At 38.0% G+C, this 22,432-nt stretch overlaps 1 protein-coding gene across 6 annotated transcripts in view; it reads right to left on the bottom strand.

The window, feature by feature from the left end:
- RALGPS2 (Ral GEF with PH domain and SH3 binding motif 2) overlaps positions 1-22,432 on the bottom strand; it is a 186,807-nt gene that overhangs the window by 72,322 nt on the left and 92,053 nt on the right. For 5 of the 6 annotated variants that reach the window (XM_064515623.1, XM_026101044.2, XM_026101042.2 and 2 more), the window contains exons 4-6: positions 20,758-20,808; positions 10,090-10,173; positions 325-414 (exon numbers count right to left, since the gene is read on the bottom strand). In XM_064515623.1, coding sequence (XP_064371693.1) covers positions 325-414; positions 10,090-10,173; positions 20,758-20,808 — 225 coding nt within the window. The remainder of the gene's footprint in view (positions 1-324; positions 415-10,089; positions 10,174-20,757; positions 20,809-22,432) is intronic. The other variant, XM_064515624.1, reaches the window with a different exon arrangement.

Here is a 22,432-nt window from a genome sequence, read left to right as displayed (position 1 = left end):
ATGTAGCGTTTGGGTTTAATCAACATTAGAAAACGCATTGTGTAAGTTACATTACCTAGTAATAGGTATTTGAAATAAAGCATCACTACATTTCCTTAGTTAAGCAATTTTTTTGGTAAACAAAAGCTTCTATTTGGGGATTTTGGTTTGTCACCATTTCTGACAATTTTGTTACATATATAAGCCAAACACCTATTCATGTCAATAGATAAAACCACAACTAAACTGAGTGTCAGACAAATATTTATCCATGGGTATTTTTGAACTTACTGACTTAAGTACAAGAACCATCATCATGGTGAACCCCACAAAAAAAATTCTTACCTTAGCTGTTTTAATGTAGTGGCTCAAAACTTCAGCTCTTATTTTTAAAGTTTGTGCATGTAGAATCTCTCTAACCACCCAGAAGCTTACCTAAAAAGAAGAAAATATGTGGTTTTTCAAAATACACAGCTTCAATGATTACACTTTCAATATTTTCATTTCATGAAAAGCATAAGGAGTTACATAACATTCAATTTCCACCTATAAAGAATGAATAAATCTGGAAGCCACAAGTGCTTCTGCTATAAAAATCCCAAGCAATACAACTGAGATACTAGTTCTTTAAGTTAAGATAATAAAACACACAAACATGAACTTGTTAATTCCAAGATCAGCTTCTATATTTCCTCACTTTATTATTTGAAAGTTGCATTTTTAATGTTATTAGTGTAGAACTTGGCACGAAATTAATATTTAACTTTTGATAAATAAAAAAATCATTCTTCTGTTTCATGAAAGTATCAGTCCTCATAGTATTTTATCTAGACTGTCCTAAACATCTGGAGAGAAACACTTCAACCTCTGCATACAACCTATAGTAAATATTACCAGCAGAAACTTAGAGTACCATATCTAGCTCCTCCTTTTTATGATCCGAGTCCAACATACTGTTTTTCATTACTACAGTGTGCTATTCACCATTGACAAAAAACACAGATGATTCCTCTTTTCTTTGCAATTACCTTTTATGTTAGTCAAAAACTTAAGCTGTCACCTAAATTCTCTCCTTAGAGCTAGGCAACCCCAAGTCTCTCAGCTTTTCAAAAAACCCATGCTTTTCATTTTCCTCCTCGGGTTCTCTCCAACTGGATAGTATCTTTTGTAGTATAATGCTTAAAACCAGACACAGTTTTTCACAGCTGTGAAATCACTGAATAGTACACAAAGATCATGATTTCTTTTTTTAAAAATAAATGTGCTACTACTGCTTAGAAGCATCACTATATTTTGCAGAGCAGTGCAGCACGACTTGCCCATGCTAAGCTCTGATCCACGATAACCCCAAGATCCTCTGGTCTCCTACTGCGTGAAGTCAGGCAGGTAGCTCCCCCCCTGCACTTGCGCAGTTTGCCCCTGCCCAAGCACAGTATTTATTCTTCAGTTCTCTTCACATTTTTCAAACCATTTCTCCAATTTAATCCTTCCTTCCCGTATACTCCACTCTCCCCCAGTTTTATATCTTTTCCAAATGTAATGCCGTCATCTGTGAAACACAGTGACCAGAATGGATGCCTGGGGAACCTCCAGAGCATGTATCACATAGCCCGGTGGGCTACGCACCAGCACGCCAAGACCTCACCTTCTGCACATCACCAGGGCGGATGCCAACCCACCGGCCATCAGCACCCTCATCTAGACCTGTTTCTCAGGGTGAAAGAAGAGCAAGTGCTGTAAGCTGCTGGGGAGCAGGCAGGAACAGGGGCAAACGGGGCCAGGGAAAACAGACAAAGGCCAAAGCAGCTTCAGGACACAGCTGGCCAGGGAAAGGGCAGCTGGCCAGCAAGAAGCAGGAGTCCATGGCTGCCAAAGCTCCTCCTCCTCTTCCAGTCTCTCCAACATCCACTCAGCCTTCAAGCACCTTATGATGAAAGTCCTCAGAGCCAGACAATCCGGAAAGCTTATTTAAGCGCTCTGTAGCCTTGTCTTTTATGGTGCTATTTTTAATATTAATCTTTAATAATGGGAGGGCGTTACTGTTGTCTGTAGTTTCCCTCTATCTGAAAGCAACAGTTTACCCGCTTGGTCCTGTTTCACCCTTCCACTCTGTATGCCCTGAAATAATTTGTGCTTAGACATTTGGTAGCACTTGCTTTGGAAGTTACCACCTACCTTTATATTCAATTCCCAGAGCTAAATTATCTATTTCAGTTTATTAAAATCTGCCTTCAAGTCCATGCTTTCAGTTCACTGCTCTTTTGCTTCCTTTCTTCAAAATTTTTTGCTCCATTATTCTGGCCATTCTCACCCAGAATACTTTTACTACTCCATAGTCAAGCAGTTTTTTTTAAAATTAAACTAATAAACCCACCTTATGCCAGGTCAGTTAGCTGTTTATAAAGACATTAGTATCTGTTTTTCTAATGAGGAAAATACTTTTGCCAAAAGTACATCTAAAAAACCCAGCTGAGTCAATCTGATACGAACAACGCAAGCACACTCACTTTCAAGCTAAGACTCAGATGAGCTCTCGCAACCACAGAATGCAAACAGGAAAGATTTCAACAGAATTCAAACAATGTTTTTCCCAAAAAAAGAAAATTATGAAAAAATTATGGAGAGTTCATAAAATGAAGGAATAAAAGTTACATTTGAGTTATATCCTTGGTTTCTGCTTCTCCGCTACTACAAAGCTGCACTCACATTACTGCCAAGCAGCTTCAGCTGGACTTCACGGACACTTCAGAAAAAAAGTCAAATCAACATCACAAGGCAAAACTCAAGCATAAGATAGGAAGACTCTGCTATAACCTAGTTTCTTCATATTCCTCTCATTCCTGGCTAGGCCAATTCCTGCCTGGTATACAGTATGCTGTAATTCTCCCTTGCTAAGTTTTACTGGACTAACTTCAATGCTGTATAAAAACCACAGTTATATTCAGTATGGTATGAAGGACAGTTGCTACATTTCATAGTTACATTAATGCTTCATATAAGCTGCACTTTGAAAGTGTTCTGATAACATTTCTAAATTCTGATTTTTCCCTCCTCTGCTCTCCCTACCCTCAGTTTACTACATACAAGAATGATAGAAAAGCAGCACCTTCCTAACTGTAACAAAAGAGTAGCAAAGGTTAACCCCTACTGCAACTTCTATTCAAGTACTTACTGTAAGTTAGAAAAAGAAAAATCAAGGATTAGCAAGACATACTGTAATTGGTATTTACAAAACTCCCAAAAATAGCATATGAAGAAATGTACTCTCTCCAGTGTAAACAGTTTAACTTGTCATGCTGCTGTGATTTTTAAGAATAGCACTAAACTTCTTTTAAACCACAGTTGTCTGCATATTCAGGTTCTTGCTCTTAATTAAAATAAAATTTATCTTGTTTATCTTCTCCCACACTGTGCAGTCTGACAGTTCAACTTATGTTTACACAGAAGAGCACCAGGGGGATCCAGGTCTCCAAAATATCCATTCTCACTGAAACTGAGAGCGACCTGATGAGACATGAGGCATCGAAACACCATGGCTCTTGGAAAGTGGTTAGGAAGTCAGGCATGCAAGTTCCAGTATCCTACAAGATGTTCTTAGCATAGTGTTTTTAATTCATTCCTTACTGAAGTCAATGGAAAACCAGAACGTCTTATATAGCATCTGCTTTCTGTTGGCCTAAGGTTGTATCAGCCAGGGAAGAATTAGACACAAAGCTCAGTTCTAACTCCCTATCCTCCCTTTTTTAAAGACTTCTTAAGAAAAAAAAAAAAAAAAAAAAAAAAAAAAGAAAGAAGAAAAAAAAAAAAGAGCAAAAAAGAAGCCAAGTAGCTCCAGACAAACTGTTACCCTGACGAATATCAAAAATGCTTCTGTGCAGACAGCATTGCTATAGAATACGTAAGTACTGAATACATAAATAGTGAAGTATTTGATCTCACTTCAAAGTATTGTCAAAAAAATTTTAAACCTCAATTTGATGTTCTGCTGCAGTTACACTGTTTGAGAAAACCAACTTGCCCCTTGACTGATGAAAGGAATGTGAGGAGGTATCTCCCCTTTGAAGATCAAAGTAGTGTAAGACTTTAATATAGTTTCCCGTATCATAAAGAATTGGGCAGAGACGATGCACATTTTGTTGCACCTTACAAGCCCAAATCTCTTCAGTGAAGTTAACAGAGCTCCTGTCCAGTCCTACCAGACCAAGGCTCAACATTGCCAAGCTCTTTCAGAAAAAAAGAAAACAAAATGCAAAACATTATTCTCAGCCTAGAGCCGCCCTAGCCCTCCAGGGACAGAGGGACACAGGAGACAGAATGACAGCAAGCTTCACCCCTCCCGCACCAACTGCCTCCACTCCTCTTGGACATGTTTTTGCTGGTACTGAGATTTTTTTGGCTAGTCTTATCCATTCACTGGTATCTTTAAAAAAATACTTTTACCTAATTTCTTCCAAATATTAAGAAAATAATTTAAATAAGATCTATTCTTTTAATGGGCCATATAAAACCACTCTTCTATTTGATCCAGGTTCTTACTTGACATGAATCACTGAATATTTGTTCCATATAGTCATTTTGTTAAAAATCCTCTCTCACTGTATTTAAATCTTATCATTTCTCATTCTGCCCTACTCAGTTAGCTGACCCACAATACTTGGGCATCAATGCCTTAGATATCAGTTCAAGAAAGCATTTAAAAATTTTTACATTTATTTGTGTATTTACATTCCTCCCTAATAAGGTCAACACAAAAATTTGCTTAGTTTTTTGTACATATCTTTTCTTGAATCACAGCTTAAACTTTTATATTTTCCCATGTTTGCCTTATTTGAGTAATAATTTCCTTGTACTGGTGCTTTTAAGTTCATAGTCACTGGTTCAAAGCTAATTAGCCTTTCTTTTTTGATTAGTAGACAGGTAAATTCAAGACACTGTCTCCTTAGAGTCTCTGCATCCTTCTGCCAAATATATATTAAAAACAACCTGATATGCTACGCAAGGAGCTCGCACACAGCACGAGACGGCCGGCACTGAACTGGTGTCCTTGCAGCCTGGGTAGAGCCCCTGCCGGTTTTGCTGGTGTTTTGAATGGGAGGATGCTAAGCTCCCCCCTCCCACGCTCCGTAACTCCTGACGGCCCTCGCAAGCGCCCACTGTCACCTTTCATGGCACCTCAGCAACACTGCAGTATTCAAGACAACACAGATTTTCCCCTTGCTATGTACTACTTACTTTTTTTTTTATTTTTATTTTTTTTAAAGGCAGTGTTTTGCAGTTAGCAACACACATCAAGTTTGCTCGTTCTTAAGTGGAGACTTTTGCTTTAACATGTTTCCAATGTGGCAAGTCTAATCTAACTAATCTTAAGTTCCTCTTGTATTTTTAGCTCTGCGGCAGCATAGTTCCCACACATATAGAATAAAAAGCTCAGAAAGAGGCTTTTAATACAGATAATCTTAAAACCAAAATAGTGAAAGTTAACTTTACATAAATTATGAAAGTGTTCTCGTATCGGTGTCTAACAGCAGATTTCAGAACAGGATATGCCTTCTTTCTTTGCTTGACATTAATGCTATATAATCTTTCTGAAACAGAGAGAGCAGTGGTTTGGGAAGCAGGGAAACTTGACAACTATCCACCCTGCCAGACCTACCAGTTACGACAACAGCACTCAACTGTTTTTCAGAAGAAAAACTGCAAAAAGCAGAAATCAAAGTTTTGAAAAGTTACACAGAGATTATATATTTAAACACAATACTTAACAGTAGATGTGTAAGTCTACAGGCTACCTTGGTACCAATATATACTTCAAGATTTAAAGATTTCTGGCATGGAATGATTCAATGACTTCTCCTCTTCCCAAACTTGAACTGTTTTTACGGGCACCACATGTAATTATCAGTCAACTAATGCTGGAAACACACTACTTCGTTCTCACTGGACTGCAATCTACTGTGCATAATTATTACCATTTCCAAAATGCTATCAGCAGATCCATTTGCTGTGAAGCAGCTGTTAGCTATTTAATACTCTCTTCACTTAAAATACACATGGGTTTCTTGTGGCAGGTTGGGAGAAGAAGGGAAGAGACAGATGCATAATGCATAATTCAAACTCAGTGAAATTTCACTGAGTTTATGAGTTGTATTCATGCCGGATAAAGCCAAAAGCCGCATTTATTTTTACTGATCACTTATCTTAAGTCTAAAAATTAGTGCTTCTCAGGTGAGTAGAGTAGTGCCTGACAGGAACTAGAGTCTACTGAATGAGCATCTGGTGTAGACCTGAACTTGGCTACGGCAGACTGGACCGAGAGGGAAAGATGACAGGAACTGCCTGCTCCACCACACTTTCTCATTGCCCGCCGCTATTGCCAACTCCATTTGAATTCTTGACTTCCACCGCTTCCAAAAGGATGGCGACTCCAAGCAGAGTCACGCTATCAGAATGCCCCACTCCTCTGCAATGACAACGTTTTTAAGCCCACTCGTGATGTCAAAATTTATTCAAGGTACCATCTCAGTCACAAGTTGAAGTATTAACGTGAACAAAACAGGAACCTGCAACTGAAACAGTACTTCCCCGTTTCCCCTCTCTCCTCCTCCCCAGGCAAGACTGACAACTTTCCTTGGTGCCAGAATAAAGACTGATGCAACTTTCTTAGATGGGCTTCTTGCAAACGATGTGTCCCTCAGCTGAAGCTGCATAGTAAGGCAGGCCTATAAATCCCTCTTAATCTTCTGGCTTTGAATACAGTCCAAGAGACAGCCTAAGTACCACAACAACTGAATGTGATGGTGCTGACAATGTGAGAAAGGGAAAGAGAAGCTACTTGTCCATTCCAGTTGATTTAATGGAGAATTGACAACGTCTTGAAGTACCCTCTGTCAAAAAAGGACCTATTTCCTGGGAGGCCATTACTGGAATAGGAGGCTCAAACTGGCCTGTCTTGCCTATACTGGTGACTCCAAAAAGCCCACTGACATGGCAAAGATGTGCTCTCAAATTCTGCTGATGCTCTGATTTCCAGGGGTGACTTAAGGACAATCCAAATTACTGTCAATCTACTTCATTTTAGATATTAAAAACAGCAATAACTGCCCTCTGACTAAGGTAATCTTCCATAGCAGGCAACACAACATCTGAAACCCACTAGGGGAATGAAAGCCAGTGACAGACCATCAGATGGTTAAGTCTTAGCTGGAGCTTAACGACAGCAGGAAACACAAAACCTGCAAGATGTTAAAGAGGTTCGTAATGAAATCATTAGCAAAGATATTCTCAGTGAAGGGACCAGCGCACCCAGAGAGGGGCACACCCAGCTTTTACAACAGTTGCACAGAAAGCACGCACATGGAGGAGCCTTAACCACAAACCTAAAGCTGCTACGACAAGAAAATCTCCAGCTACATTTGCTTGCATCCCACCATATGAAATTTTTATATGAGGACATTCAAAGAGAACCATAAGCAGTCTGTTAATCTTGAAGCTAATGTATCCTGTATGTTTACTGCTCTTCTGAGGTTTCCCTACAACTAAGCTAGAGAAAGGATTGTTCAGAACTAAACCTCAGTCCTTTTCTGACCACATCATTGCTAGTGAGGCCTTCACAAACAGCCAAGGCAGGGGGAAAAACAGACAAGCTACGCAACGGTTCAAAGCCGGTTACAGTGCTGCATTTCATTTAAGGCTCTCCTTTACTATATTGAAGAAAGAATTAAAAAACAAAAAACAAAAAGCAAAAAAAGCAAAACAACCAACATGATGCACATCTTTTAATATATCTGAATGCAAACAAGTGCAAAGAACACTACAGACCTCTAAAGTCACCAAGATTTATAATTTCCTTCAGATATGACTTGTCTTTTAATCAAAAAGTAACAGTTCCTTCATACAAATGAAGCACAGCAGAAAAAGGAAATTAAGGCAGACAAAATAGCCAATCATAAATCGACAATCTAGCACGCACTCTAGGATAATGAAAATACATAAAGACTCCCCTTATCAAAGGCTTTCTAGGGAAGTGAGACTACTGACTATAACAAAGATATGTACTACAAAACCAGAGGTGTTTCTAGCATTGTTCTCTTCATTACCCTTACTGCATGCAAACAGCCTTTTTTAAATAGATTTTTTAAACACAAATTAAGACAGAACAAAAATAAAAAATATCACCCATCAAATTACATTAATTATTGAGTGATCAAATTTGATAGATATTTCACAGAAAAGTAGAATATAGACTATAAGAAAGTAAAAAACATAAAACTCTAATCCCCAAAATCTCATTTGGTCACAACAAGAAGAAATCAAAGATGCAGAAGAACAGGAGATGCAAGACAGGATTAAGATAACAGAATTTTGCTAGCAGATGTGGAATTTCTATATGTTAGTCAAAAAATACTGTATTTAACAGTTTTCTGAACATTATTTAGCAACAGATTTAACACCTTAACAATATTAGTCATCTTTAACATCTTACACAATTTAAAAGTAATTGTTAATCTCTTGCTGGTCCTGGCCAGCACAATGCCAACCTTTCCTCCTTCTGCCCTTAACATACTTTACAAGTTAGGTATTTCTTAACTGTGGTTCTGCAATGACAAATGGCCAGTTTGCAGATAGCATGCAAGTATGCTTTACCAGTTCTCTAATTTAATATGTCTGAAGTCAAATTTCTGTTTAGCCAACTCCTGCAGTTGCTATTATATAAGAACAAATGAGATATGAGACACTTGATGAGGGATATGCTACTGGTACGTGGGCCTTACTATGAAAATATTTCAGAACTCTCTGTCCACTATCCAGCAAAACCAAAATCATTCTTTGACGAGACAACTTATGCAAATAAACAAGACAAAGGTTGGACTCACTGGTACATCAGTGAGATTAGGAGCAGCGTAATAGCAGCCTTGGGCTGGATATACAGTCCAATAAACAAGCAACTTCGAAAGCTAGATCAGGAAAATCAACTATAAACAGATTTCAGCAGATGATGTTACAGTCAGATGAAGTTTGAGGTGTAACATTTTTGCCTTTGGTGAAGAGGTAAACCAGGCAAGAGTCCAAAACATTCATGGACAACAAGCATTTCAGACATTAGACGGTTAAGAAACATAGTAAATGTTACAGATGAGAAGACACAGGATTTGGTCATATCCTGGATATGAGGAATGATGGTAAAGTGAAGAAGTACGCAACAACGAGGGGTTTTCTTTATATAGTGATAGAGGAAAAAAAAAAAACCAAGAAAAGTTAAAAACTTGGCTGGGCCCAAGTTTAAAAGCATTAACAAAGATGTCTAAAAGCAAGACTGGGCACAGAAAATAGGTCTGGAATAGAGCCCGGATGTTTGAGACATTAAACATTTACAAAAGGAGAGAAGTGCTTCCTCTGAAATATAAAATATGGTATTAAAGAGCATTACATTTTTGAAACTGTTGGCTAACTACATACTTATTCCTTTAACTGTGGAAAATGCTAAAATTCTAATCTTGTAAGTTCATTTTGTATAGAGAAAGCTTTAAGAAAAAAGCCACTTTCACATAACTCAAATGAGCATATTCTGTCTGAACAATTATGATAAATAGAAAATTTAAAGACAAGTTTTGTAGAATCAAATTGTTCAGAACTAAGTTTGCCCAGAGTTACCTTAAAAGAGATAATCCATACTGACAAAAGGTTCAAGTTTCTAAGGACAAAAAAGTCTATGGGAAACAGACACTTAGTTGCATCACAAAAAGAAGTTATATCCAACTATTAGTCCAAACATCCTTCTGTACATTAAGCCTTTCACCTGGAAGGACAATTCAGTCTTTATGAAAACGACAGACATCATCTGCAGGGAAAGACACTTAATATTTTATTCGTCAGTAACTTATTTAAAAAGAAAAAGCCTAACTGAAACAAGCTGCAACAAAGACACAGCTATTTCTTCAGTACTGATTTGGTCTAAAGCAATCTTTCTGTACTTCCAGCAGGTAAGGAACTCTTTTAAGCAGACATTTAAAGTAATCAGCTGTGAACAACAATAAAAGCGATGTGCCAGAACACTCCGTTCACCAAATTTTTAAATGTTTACATATAATGACACTGAAAAAGATAACTCACATGATTGAATCTTCTGGTGAAAGCAACTGCATTTGGTGCAGAACTGTATTTCTCTTTTTTATTCCACCCACAACTTGCCAGTTCCTGGAAGAATAAGGATGAGAATTCATTCTTTTGAATTAGCGAGTTATGTAAATTCAGAGCCAAAGACAGACAAACCATCTGAGCTCCAAAATATTTAAATTTTCACTTTTTGTATCTAACAGAACAATGATACATTGAAGAAAGAAATACATACAGTCACACTTCTAATTTCTTTTGTAAGTTTTGAGATTCCACAAATATCATTCGTGAATTGTTTTTAAATAATATTTTTACAATTCATCTTCGGTTGAATTAAGGATGACTTTTTTTTCTTAATTTTTTACTATTAAAAACAAGTAAAATCCAAGGTATATTTCATTACCACAGAAAATACTGCTTTAAACTTAAATGTGAGCTAGGAAGAGCACCATGTCTCCTGGTTTTAAGTTATCTTAAGACATTTATTTTAAAGTCTACCAAGTTGATATACCTCGTTAACTTCATTTAGACACGTCCCCTTATTTTAGGGTGCTGCATTAGAGGAAAACCGGAATTGTTATCTTTTGTGGCAACAATAAGAAAAGACAACAGTTTCCAGTTCTCTTCCAAAGGGGCTAGTTTTATTTTATTAAGTGGAACAACAGTGAGCACTTAAGCAATTAGTTTGAGTAAAAGGGGGTCAGGGGACATGCATTTAAAAAAGCCACACATATAGTTCCTGTACTTAGACATCCTATAAAACTGTAGGCCTGACTGATTTAACAATTTATTTGTAAAACCTAAAAAAGCATTACTTTGTGACTACTAAGTTATAACATCTTTCTTCTCTGTAAGAGTCAGCAGGTGGGCAACTCTGTTGTCCTCACTTATTTTCTACCACTCAATTTCAGAGAACCAGTTTCAACTAAAACTGGAATTTTAAACTAATTTTAACTAATTCCAATTGTTAAAAGTAAACACAATAATAAGCTTCTATGCATATACAACAGCACAGAGAATAAATGCAAGTATACACCCCATGCACATACAAAGCACATATAACCTATTCTGCAGTGCCAACTGAAACCATCGTGAAAAATATCCAATACAGAGATAACTTAGTCAAGTGGCATAATAGCAAAGTCCAGCCTTTCATCTTTATTTATTCTTGCTTTATTTTCACATCTTCCACTCTGAAGCTCTCAGTTTTACTACAGTGATATTCCCTTAGCAAAACCAGTATTATACTGTACATCCAACTAACATATAAAGTAGATATGCAGATTCACATCTGTGCCATTTAAGACAGTCATATTTTAAAGGAAGAATTTGGAATCTGGATATTCTAAGCTCTAACCTCAGAACAGTATGTTATCCCAAAGAGGTCTAAGGGTGTTTTTATTCTAATTAGGAATTTTACTGCTTTTCAGCCTTTCAATCTTCCACTCGTTGAAGTCCGAGGCCTGCTGACATTCCTGTTTGTAGGCACCGGAAAGAATGCAGAGCCTCCAACTTTGCATTTAGGGCCATTCCTTTGAATTTCTCCAGCAAGTTCTGCCCCCAAAAGCTAGCCTAGAAAATCCTATCTTTTTGGCACATGCATGTCTTATATTTGCACTTCAAAGACTATGCACAAGACACCCGCTGAGCTCTGAGTTGTTTCTGTTGCAAGGATGTTCAGGCAAACAGGAGAGGAAATCACCCAAGAGACTTGTTAAGATCTCTGAACTTCAGCATCTCCCAGTGCTGGAGCTTCCACTGGAATAACCCAAGCACAGCATTGCATTTTGGGAGAATACACAGCAATTCATCATTACTGGCATCTGATTATTACAATTCCTTAAGAGCAGAAAAAAAATCTAGTTGCTATTTGAAGTTTAGAGAAAACACAGTAATTTCTTAATAACTCAGGGTATGTCCTTGCATTAATTCAATTATCATTACTGAGGGGAAAAAGCTCTGATGATTCAGGGCAAAAATCATCCATCTTGACACTGTACATCTAACAGTTTACATGGTACAGATGGCAGAAGTAGACCTTGTTTAGCTGGCACTGGGGTTGGTGGCACAGACACAATTAGCTTCAGAAACAGTAATTTTTAAGCAGAAAACACTAACAAGGACCTTTAGCTAGTCCATAAGTAACAGGATTAAGCTTAAGGACAAATTTAAGTTTATACAGTCAGAATTGGAATTGGATTAAATTTGCAGAGAATGCAATAGAAAACGTGCACAGGTTTGAGATATATAATGAGGTGGGAGAGTTATGGTAGATTTGAGCTCCAAGATTTAAAGGGTGGGGGAAAAGATGAACTCTGAGATGAGAGAAGGTAGGAGGCACCAGCTGAAGTAGCAGAACTGAGTAGTAACAGATTTAGGGTTAAGATAATTTGAGAATATAGGGGTGCAGTAGAGAGAAAATAGGTATTGGACTGAGATGGTTCCAGAGCATATGGGGTCCCTACAGAAAAGGCAGGGTTCAAAGGCTTATCCTTTCTTACCTATGCTTGAAACTTAGCACAGAAGCAGAAGTAAGTGACAAAGCAGTACCAGCAGCTGCTCATGGCATCAAATCTGAGAATCCTTTGCCTCTATGCATGTTCTGGACTGAAGAGTTTAACAGGCACATAATAACGTGCAGAAGATTCTGCTCATGACTGAAAAGGTACACATCGAAATCCTTTTACAGAAATGTTGAGGAACAGCTATGCAGGCCCTCAAAACCCATGCTATCACTTCAGGTTCTTCAACAGCTTAACCCGACATCTACGTGACTGCTCAGGGACAAAGTAACTGTAATAGAGGCACAGGCTTTGGAGAGTGCCAAAAGCCATCTTTCTTTCGTTAGTGTAAGAAATATGTAGAAGGTGTACAAAACAAATGCACGCATGTATCTTCTTGCTTCAGTTTCTTCTCTGTTCTTGGACATTCTCTTCCACCTCCTGCACACGGCTTCTCCACTTCGCTTGTGAGACATCTCTCCCCTGTAGAGCCAGCTTGCTTTTCCCTTCGCTGGTCCCAAAATGGAACTAGCTTCCTTCTGCCACTTGTCCTTAGAGTCTCCAGCATCCCCTCCATTACTATCCTTTTCCCACACTGATTTTACATCAACATTACTACCTGCACATTCTACTTCAGGAGAAATTCCATGTATTAACACATAATATTATAATAATATAACTAGAGTCAATACAACTGAGCAAACCCACAACCACCTTTTTGATTTACAGTCGCTACTGTCTAGAAAACCATAACCACTAAAAGAAAAAAAAATACAGTTCATTCATGGGAATGAGATGGAAATCTTATGACTGACTTGAGAAATTCCATCTTTTTTGTTTCACAAACAAGGAAAATGCAGATAAGTTGCTTTCATACAGATTGAATTTTCCACAGCAGATGTGAATTCTTGTATTAGCCCAGTTTCCTATGCTGTAGTCCACTCAGAATAATTATTAATAAGAAAACAAATAGTAATTCCTTCTACTTTCCTTTCTCAGAAGTAACTTGCAGGCATTTCTTAAATGACAAAGGGAGAAAGGTAGCTTGCAATGATAAGGTCTGCTTAAAGCTCAGACACAGGATTGCATCACTACACACTACCTAAGCCATGGTAACTGTTCAGGTGCACGCTCCCAGCTCACCCTAAACATAAAACAATCGACCATACTGTTAGCCTGAGTTATGTGGGCTATGCTAAGCTCTCCGTCTCTCTTTTGCTAGGAACATGAAATAGAAAAGTAGTAGAGGCTGATATGCAGGAACTCAAGCACATATCTGAACCCAGGCTATTAACACAGGTCAACCTGTGGGGCAGCAAATTAAGAAAAGGCATGGCTTTGCAAGCTCGGGCAGGGTCAAACAGGATAGCTACTGCTACAGAGGAAAAAAAAGAAAAACACACACACAACCCCCCCCCCCACATTAATAGCAGAATTTTATTATCACCTTTGTTTTGACTGTGTTGCAAAGATTGTTCTTTCACAATTAAACACTTCCCTGCAATATGATAAAGCAGACATTAGCCTTACCTCTTTTTTCCTGTATTCACAATTTGCCAGTCAACTTGATTGCTGCTGCTGTCATGATACATATGTAGCGTATCAGACAAAAGTCTTTTGATCTGCTATTTCCTTCCCCAAAGTTGTTTGTTGCCGCTTACCCAAAACAAGCTGCAATTCTTAGAGAATCCCCCTGTAAAAAGGCTAATGAATAGATTCCTCCTATGTTGAAAATAATTCTCAAGCAGCTGCCTAACATCATGCAATAAGCATAATATTCATCAAAAAAAGCTATCGTTAACAATCATAATGTGGACCCCTGACGGGGGTCCTTAAACAGACCCTGAAGGGTCATCCTTAAACAGACAAGCTCTCCAGAGAACGCAGAGGGTACCACTGGGAAGGACTGCCCACAGTGACCGTAGTCTGGGTTTGTTACCGGCTGCGCTTCCCTACACAGCTAAGGGCAACAGGGGACAGAACTGCCAACCAGCTGCAATCTGACCAGCCTGATTTTGCCAAATTTGTCTTTAAGCAGCGACATCTAGATACACCGAAAAGCTCTTTTCAGAACTCCCCGAGAGAGAGAACTGAACTCTTCAGTCAATATATCATGTTGTAGAGATCAGACAGTTTAGAGAAAAAAAAACAAAAACAAAACACACACACAGAGACATCTAAGAGTGAAATGAGGCAACTGCCTACCAGCACAAAATCACGAACCTGGAACAAACAGGGACTGGACGAGAGGCTGAAAGGCACCGTCTGAAACGGTTAACTAATTCCTGCTTTAGCTCTGCAGAGAGAGCACCCAGAAAGGGCTGTCAGGACTGGATGAAAGTCTTTTTGTTGTTCCTTCAAATGAACAGAAAATAAAATCTTTGGGGGCAGGGACCACGTAGAACTATTTCTTTACTCATCTTTAATAGTCGTGAGGAAAGCAGCAAAAAGTTTACAAACTAGATGGATATGGTTTGTTCAAGAGCAACAGAGATAAGGACTACATGGGAAGCTTGCATGACAAAGTAACATCATAGTTTGGATTTTCAGTGCACTGAGGTAGCAGCATTCCTGTTGGTCACAATACAAACTAGACCGGATTTTTTTTTTTTAAAAAACCTATCCATTACATTGATGCAGACCATCAGTTTTTTAAGATTATAATACAATTATAGCAGCTACTTGATAATAATTGACTTGATAGCAACCGAAGTAAAAAGTTAGCACGAACCACAAACTGGGAGAACAGTCTTTCACAAGAAAAAACATCAGTTCTCTTTCCAACTCTGTAAAGATGAGAACAGCACACACCAAATCCGCTGCTCTAGATTCTTTTGCTACAGATGAAAAATGAGGTCTCAGCAATTCCCTCCAATTAGTCATGCAATTTACCTGTGAAAAGATGCAGACACCAAGTGATACGGTTACCTAAAGCCTTCTAAAGAGGACATGGGGGAAAAAAGTATTAGTGTTAGAAGAGAAAACCAAACCAAGATGTTGGCCCATGAGAAAAGGTTCCTAACACTATCTGCTAGCTACCAACAAGAAACAATTGCAGTGGGTGGAGAATTTTAACTCTGGTTGTAATATTGGCTCCAAAAAATTTGCTTTCATAAAGTCTCAATGGGAACTGACTTACTATAAGGTTCCTGAACCTCAGTCAGTCCACAGAACTATAAACCACTATTAAGAGTGCACAAAGTCAGCTGAAGACCATTTACAAGTCATATTACTCAGAAAAAGAATTTGTGTGACACTGAAACAGGATTAAAATTAAGTACCCTGGAAGCAAGCTTTGCATTGTGGCATCCGACTATGTATCACTGCCATTCTTTCAACATATTAGTCCTCCGAGCTCATGAGAGCCAGGCATCTTTTAAGCATGCATCCTTTAACTTTATTCTTTACTGATTTATTCTATCAGGCATTAGAAGTCAGAATGTATCTGCTTCCAAAGGACAGCTGACACGAACCAGCCGTCAAGCGTTACATCTCAAAAACAACTTTCCTATGGTACACTGGACAATAGAACTGTGGTAAATTTGAATATAGGCAGGGAGCGTTAGCTCCAAGCTGTATTTGTTATACACAGAGGCAAAAGGCTCAAGAAGTGTTTAAATGTGCGCCATAAGTTTGCTCACCAATTGTGAGGCCTAAATAAAAATTACTATATATAAAGTTACTGTAAAAAGCTAGTTACTTGACAAGATCCAGAGCTGAATGACACTAAGGAAGAATAAAAAGGAAGCCTTTATGAAAGTTTGTAATACAATGAAGAAGATTCAACACATTAATTTAGATAGCAAAAAATAACTATGATGCTTAAATAGGTCTTCTTACACACCTCCTAAAGAAGGAGAAAATTCAGCTCTGGCTGTGTTAAAAATTAAGCATCTTGGAATACATCTTTCAGAATCCTTATTTGGCAATACAAATGAAAGGACATTAAATGGTAAAAAAATACTCATTTAAATATTGTTTTACGGAGTTTAGGAAGGAGGTGGAAATTCACACTGTATAACAAGGATCTGTTGGTGAACTACAACCATCTATAATGAGCAGCAGGTTTTAAAACATACACCAGGGAAGATGCTTTTTATATCCCTCCCACCACACATGGAAAAGGGCTGTTATTTCCAAATAGAGCATCTATTGAATATTGATGTGAAAAAACCACACAATCTCAATGCATTTTACACATTCATTAAAGCCTCAATTTAGAAGTGCTTTTATACAGGGGAAATAGGCTCAACAGTGTTTTGTTTTTTAATTATGAATTTAACAGTGTTTGAATGCACACCTAAAGGTATATGTAAGGACCTGCATCTTGAATCAAGGCCTAGTTATGGCATGCATACCCTGATCAATGCTTCAAAGAAATTCAGAGACCTAAAACACTTCATTAATGTGCTGCCGACACACCCCAGGCAAACCCGGAGCGCTCCATGTCTGTTTTTCCTCTTCTGAAAATGGGAGAAAAGCCTTTTAACTGTGCCTAGCTGCTCTCGACCTGAAAAGCAATCTGCATGCCCCTTTTCCATACAGGACTGACAACTTGGAGGCATGTTAGCTACAAGACCCCATACCTCCGCCTACCTGTACTGGCGCACTGATGGATAGATAGGCATTGACAACGTGCAAGTACTTCGACTCGACTGCCTGCATGCAAACATGTGAGAAATGACAAAACAGCTTCCTCATAGTCTCAGGTTATTTTTCAGAGAATATTTCTGAAAAGTGTAGACATGATGCGGCTTTGCATGGCACAGTATGTACAGAGTTCTTTAAAGGAATTACATTACAGCTATACTGACTTATTTTCCCCATCTTGATTTCCACAGTTTTTCTTTCAGAAATAAACTTCATTAATCTATTCTGCTTTTTCCCCTTTGTGCTTTATAACTAATGAGTTGCAAAATTGCGCGGTTTCTTGACATTTCTTTTCTCCCAGTGACTTGGTGTAGGACTGCTCATACAACGTAGTCTGCGGTAGAGGAGGTAGCATTAAAAGCACAGCAGATTCTGAGATACGGAGTACTGGATCACCGCCAATATATCTAATTCACTCGCTTCCTTGTGGCTGTTGCAGAGCTGACTGCTCATTCTGCGCAGTCCTGGAAGTACATCAGGAAGAATAAACTACCATCAAGCTCAAGCAGTGGAAAACAAAGATATCCATGTACATACCATTTAAGCCATGATTTCTGTATCAGCAGATCATTAGGAAGCATCTTAACTAGTTAAATTGGTGTTTTGATTTTTTGATATCCAGTCCTTTGAAGCTGTGCAACCAGAAGAGGCATTCTGTAAAACCATCCAATACCTATTCAACTTCACGATTCAAGCAAGAATCAAGAAAAAGAAAGAAAAAACCTACACAGCCATAACACTTAGTATTTGAAAGAAAAGTACACAGGTATGAGGAAAGCATTTAAAAGAAACAATGGTGGTAGAGGACTTGAAAGACTTTGAAAAGGGCCATTTTTAGAATGGTGTCCTATCAGGAGAACAAGGTAAACATTCTGCCAGTCGAAAAAACTTTACAGAAGCCTAAAAAAGCCAGAGAAAAATAGAAGGCTCTTTAAGGGATTAAAAGAAACAAACAAACAAAAAAACACACACAGGATGGAAAACTGTTTGCTGAAGATGTGAAAGCTAAGTCACAAAATCATTTTCAAATACACACTAAAAGGCAAGTCTTCAAAAATTTGTGGGTAGGCAAATGATCAAATAGTAATCACAACTGAGGAATTTCTTCAGTAGTTGTCTCTGCTGGAAACAAACCATTCTTCAGCGAGCCACAAGAAAAAAGATGAATAGTGACATGACAAAAGCTTGCTGTCACTAAAATAGTTTGATGGTCAAAGTGTGACTGATGGGCTGAAGGGACTTCTACAGTACTGAATAAATGAGCCATAAAAAAATTAAACCTTGAGAAGTGCAAAACAATGCCCACGGAAAAATGCTAATTGTAGTGAAGTAAGGATAAACAAATTTATAATTTATTATAGTCATTGTGTAGACTGAAAACATCAGTTCAAGTCAGGCTACAATCAGAAAAGAATATGGAGTTATTTAAAAACAAAATGGAGACCACAAAATATCCGTATATTATCCTAATGTATCTGCAAATCACATGCATCTCAAATACAAGATGCATTACGGTCATTTTTTTTTTTCCCAAAAAAGATATAAACCAGCTGGAGAAACCCAGAAAAGGATGAGTAAAGGCACTATTTACACCCCTCCCTCCCCCACATGAAGAGAACATGGACAGAATTTTTTTCAAACTGAGGTTCAAAAAAGATACAACAGAAGCCTAATAAAACCCTGAACGGCACAGAAGAGGCAAATACAAAATAATTAACTACTGCTCAGAATAGCACAGATTATATATACGATAAGCTTTAAACACAAATAAAAGGAAGTATTTTTGTATTACACATTTCAGTTGCAGAAGCCATTGTCTCAGGAAATTGTGAAATATAATTCGCTTCCAATTTATTACCACGAGTATAATCAAGTTCAAAGTGGATTAGCCAAATGCAAGGAAGAAGCACCCATCACAGGCTATTAGGCACGGCATGCAGATGGCAGCTTTCAGCTCTGAAAGTCTCTAGCTTCCAACTGCTAGAAGGATATACAAATATATACATACCCTGTTCCTCATATCATCTCATAAGCATCTACTACCGGCCACTTGGAGAAAGGCTAATTGGACTGCTGACATGACTCTGCAGGACCATTCTCATGTTCATTGACTTAGAGATAAGAGATATTTTACTCCAGAGGTACATATTTGAAGTTTGAAGGCTAAAAACTTCATACATTTTACTAATGTTGAATTCCCCTATTCAGAATCAAGGCCAAGTACATACTTACAGAAACTCCATGAAGAAACTGCCATGCACATATGTATATGCACGTGAGGTTCAGAACTTTAGTAGTTTTTGCAAGGAAGAGAAAAATGAAGCATTTGAATACTGGTTCACAGAACAGATGAACTGACTGGTTACAAACAGGACCTCTCCGCAGTGAGGCCATACACAGCAATATAAAAGCATGGCAATGCTCAAGCACAAAGACTGCTGATACAGCAGAAGCAAAGACTACACATCCAGCTATAGTTTCTATTAAACTTTAAATGTGACAAACTCCGTAATTTCCAAATACAAAAATCTATGGCTACTTAGCAGCTGAATTTAATTAGAGTCCTGATTGAAAAACCTAGGTGAAATTGAGAAAAGTTACATGCTGCTATTTGGCAAAAACAACACTAGTCCTGGCACACAACATACAAGCTGTTAAAAAATGTTATCGGTTACTGAACAAACCTCATTACAGCGCAAAGTTAAAAAGAATGGCAGAAAACATTAAAGCCCTTTGAGGTGCACTGTGTCTGCTGTGGAGGTGAGACCGCACTTCTGGATCTCTATTGTATAACTTTGGGCCAGATGTGCACGCGCACTCTGGGTAGAGCAAATAGCAAAAGCGCAGAAAGGTTGCTCTATCCATCAAGGCAATGTAATGCACAAACAGGCGTGGGCATACGTACAGAGAGGGATTGCTATTTGCTTTTAGCTCTGCTAATATTTATTTTAACTTCTCCTTCCTATTATACCATCAATATATGCCGAGATGCACAGTTAGTCTCACAACTGTAAGGCTGGGATGGTACCTCGTTTGTTAAATACTTTGAAAAAGTCACAAAAAATGTCAGCTCAGACTATTAAAATATGTATTTTCGCACACTATAGCTTCAATCCAGCTTATTAATTAGGTAATTGTTTTTTCTTTGGACCTAACAGGAGCTGTAATCATAAACAGTATAATCAGTACAGTCAAGATGTTTATGGAATCTAAAACATTATGATCGGTACAGTCAAGATGTTTAACATTCAAAAATATTAAAAACAGATACTTCACCCCTAGCATTAGTTGAACATGTTTAAATACCAACACCCAATACCCAAACACACTATTAGTTCCAGATATCTTTGTCTAAAACCATCTGCTTCAGAGCTACAAGAACTGGAAAAAAAGCAAGATTTATTGAATGTACTTACACTTTCCAACTCCAGAATTTATGCACTAGCTGACATGGCAAAAAATCCTGAACTTTTTTTCCATTAAAAATTGAAAACAAAACCCATGAACTACTCACCTCTGGCTGAATTGCTTTAAATACAGGGACATCCATTAGTGTTATCTGACCCTGAAATAAAAAGTCATAAGTTAAGCTCAAAATTAATCCCGTTCCATTAAGATGCTGTGCTGCATAGTAACAACTGTGCTTGTCATTTCTCTTTCCTTCTATTATTTCAGTTTTATTCAGCAGCTAGTTTCAGAGGTTACAGCTGTCAACACAGAGCCATCCTGCACAAGAGAATCAAGTGGTCAGAGCTTTAACGAAATATGAGAAGTTATTTTCATGAGCATAATCTTGCAGTTCCATGGTCAGTTTACACTTAGATACACTGTACAGTAAGCAATAGGAAGTAACTTCAGCTGCCCAAAGTTGCTCTTAAAACTCTGAATCTTAGTGCAGGTATTGAACAATTCTGTTGAAATATCCCTAAAATTCTTCGGTCTATATTTGGACCATATTTGAACCATAGGCACCAGCAAAGCTAAGTAATTGTTCAGTTACTCAGCAACAGATAAAAATAAATCCATCCATCTTACTTCCCAGGAATCAGAATTAACAAGTACTTTTTTAATCAGGGATGTCTTATAGCCTTAGGACAGTAAGCAGAAGTGAACTCAGAGTTGACAAAAAAAGAAATAAAAGAGTTTTGCATTTTGAAAAATATTCACACAGCCTTAGTTTCAGCACAGAGTTTAGGATACCTGTCTGCCTACAATCCAAAGGAAAGAGATCTCCTCTTTCCAAGAGTACATAGGCAGCCCAGAAAGACCAATGCCATTTGACATAGACATTACAATACCCTTTTAACATCAAATCCAGAGATCTTTTTGGTTTCCTCAGATGCAAATTGCATTGATCTTTTCCTGCATCCTTGAAAATTGCAGTTCCTCTTTTTCTTCACTGCAGCACATACGAACGGCTTTGTGACTCTCGCAAACTAATTCCCATTGATCACCATAGCAGAATAGCTTCTCAGAGGAAGTCAATTTTACAGAGAAAACATTTTAACTATGATCCTCTAGTTGAAGGAAAGCAGGTGTAAGGAGAACAGATACTCTAATAAGATGAGTAGGGATGCGTTCAGCCAAACAAGACAAAATAGACCCCTACATGTACTTTTGAGCATGAATTCTGGCAATCAAACATGAGTGTCAAAATTATATCAATCAGCAGCAATTTCTGTAACCCACACACTTAACGCAATCTTTATTCTTTTGCAGAAGAAAGCTCCTTTTGCCACCATGGCTCTTTGGAAGTCCTGCTTCCTCAGTAAAGAGCATCATGGAGGTAACAAGCCCTTCACTTACTTCCTTTTTCCAAGCTGCATGGCCTCAAATTTAGTCTGGGCTCAGCTTTAGTCAGCTGCTGCTGCTTCTAAATAACATTTCTAAAAGCTATTTTATATTCCCCTTATCTTGGGCTAAAGTGAGACTAAATCAGACCAATCTAAGTGAAATTATATACTCTCAACCACAAATAACACAATATACACCCACGAATGTGCTTGTCTGAATGCTTTTGTGACAGTAAATCCTGCACAAAAACCTTTACATAGAGGACCAAGAATGGTCTACTTAGCATGAATATACTCACATGTGCTATGATGCAGATGATTTACATCTGCAGTTTATTAATATCCAGAAACTATTTAAATGCCAGCTTAAAAATTAATCCCAGAACCACTTTTCTT

Source organism: Dromaius novaehollandiae, chromosome 8, assembly GCF_036370855.1.
Source record: "Dromaius novaehollandiae isolate bDroNov1 chromosome 8, bDroNov1.hap1, whole genome shotgun sequence".
Classification (NCBI taxonomy): domain Eukaryota; kingdom Metazoa; phylum Chordata; class Aves; order Casuariiformes; family Dromaiidae; genus Dromaius; species Dromaius novaehollandiae.
Note: the sequence above shows the minus strand (reverse complement) of the source record. Positions and strands in the feature narration are given on the sequence as shown.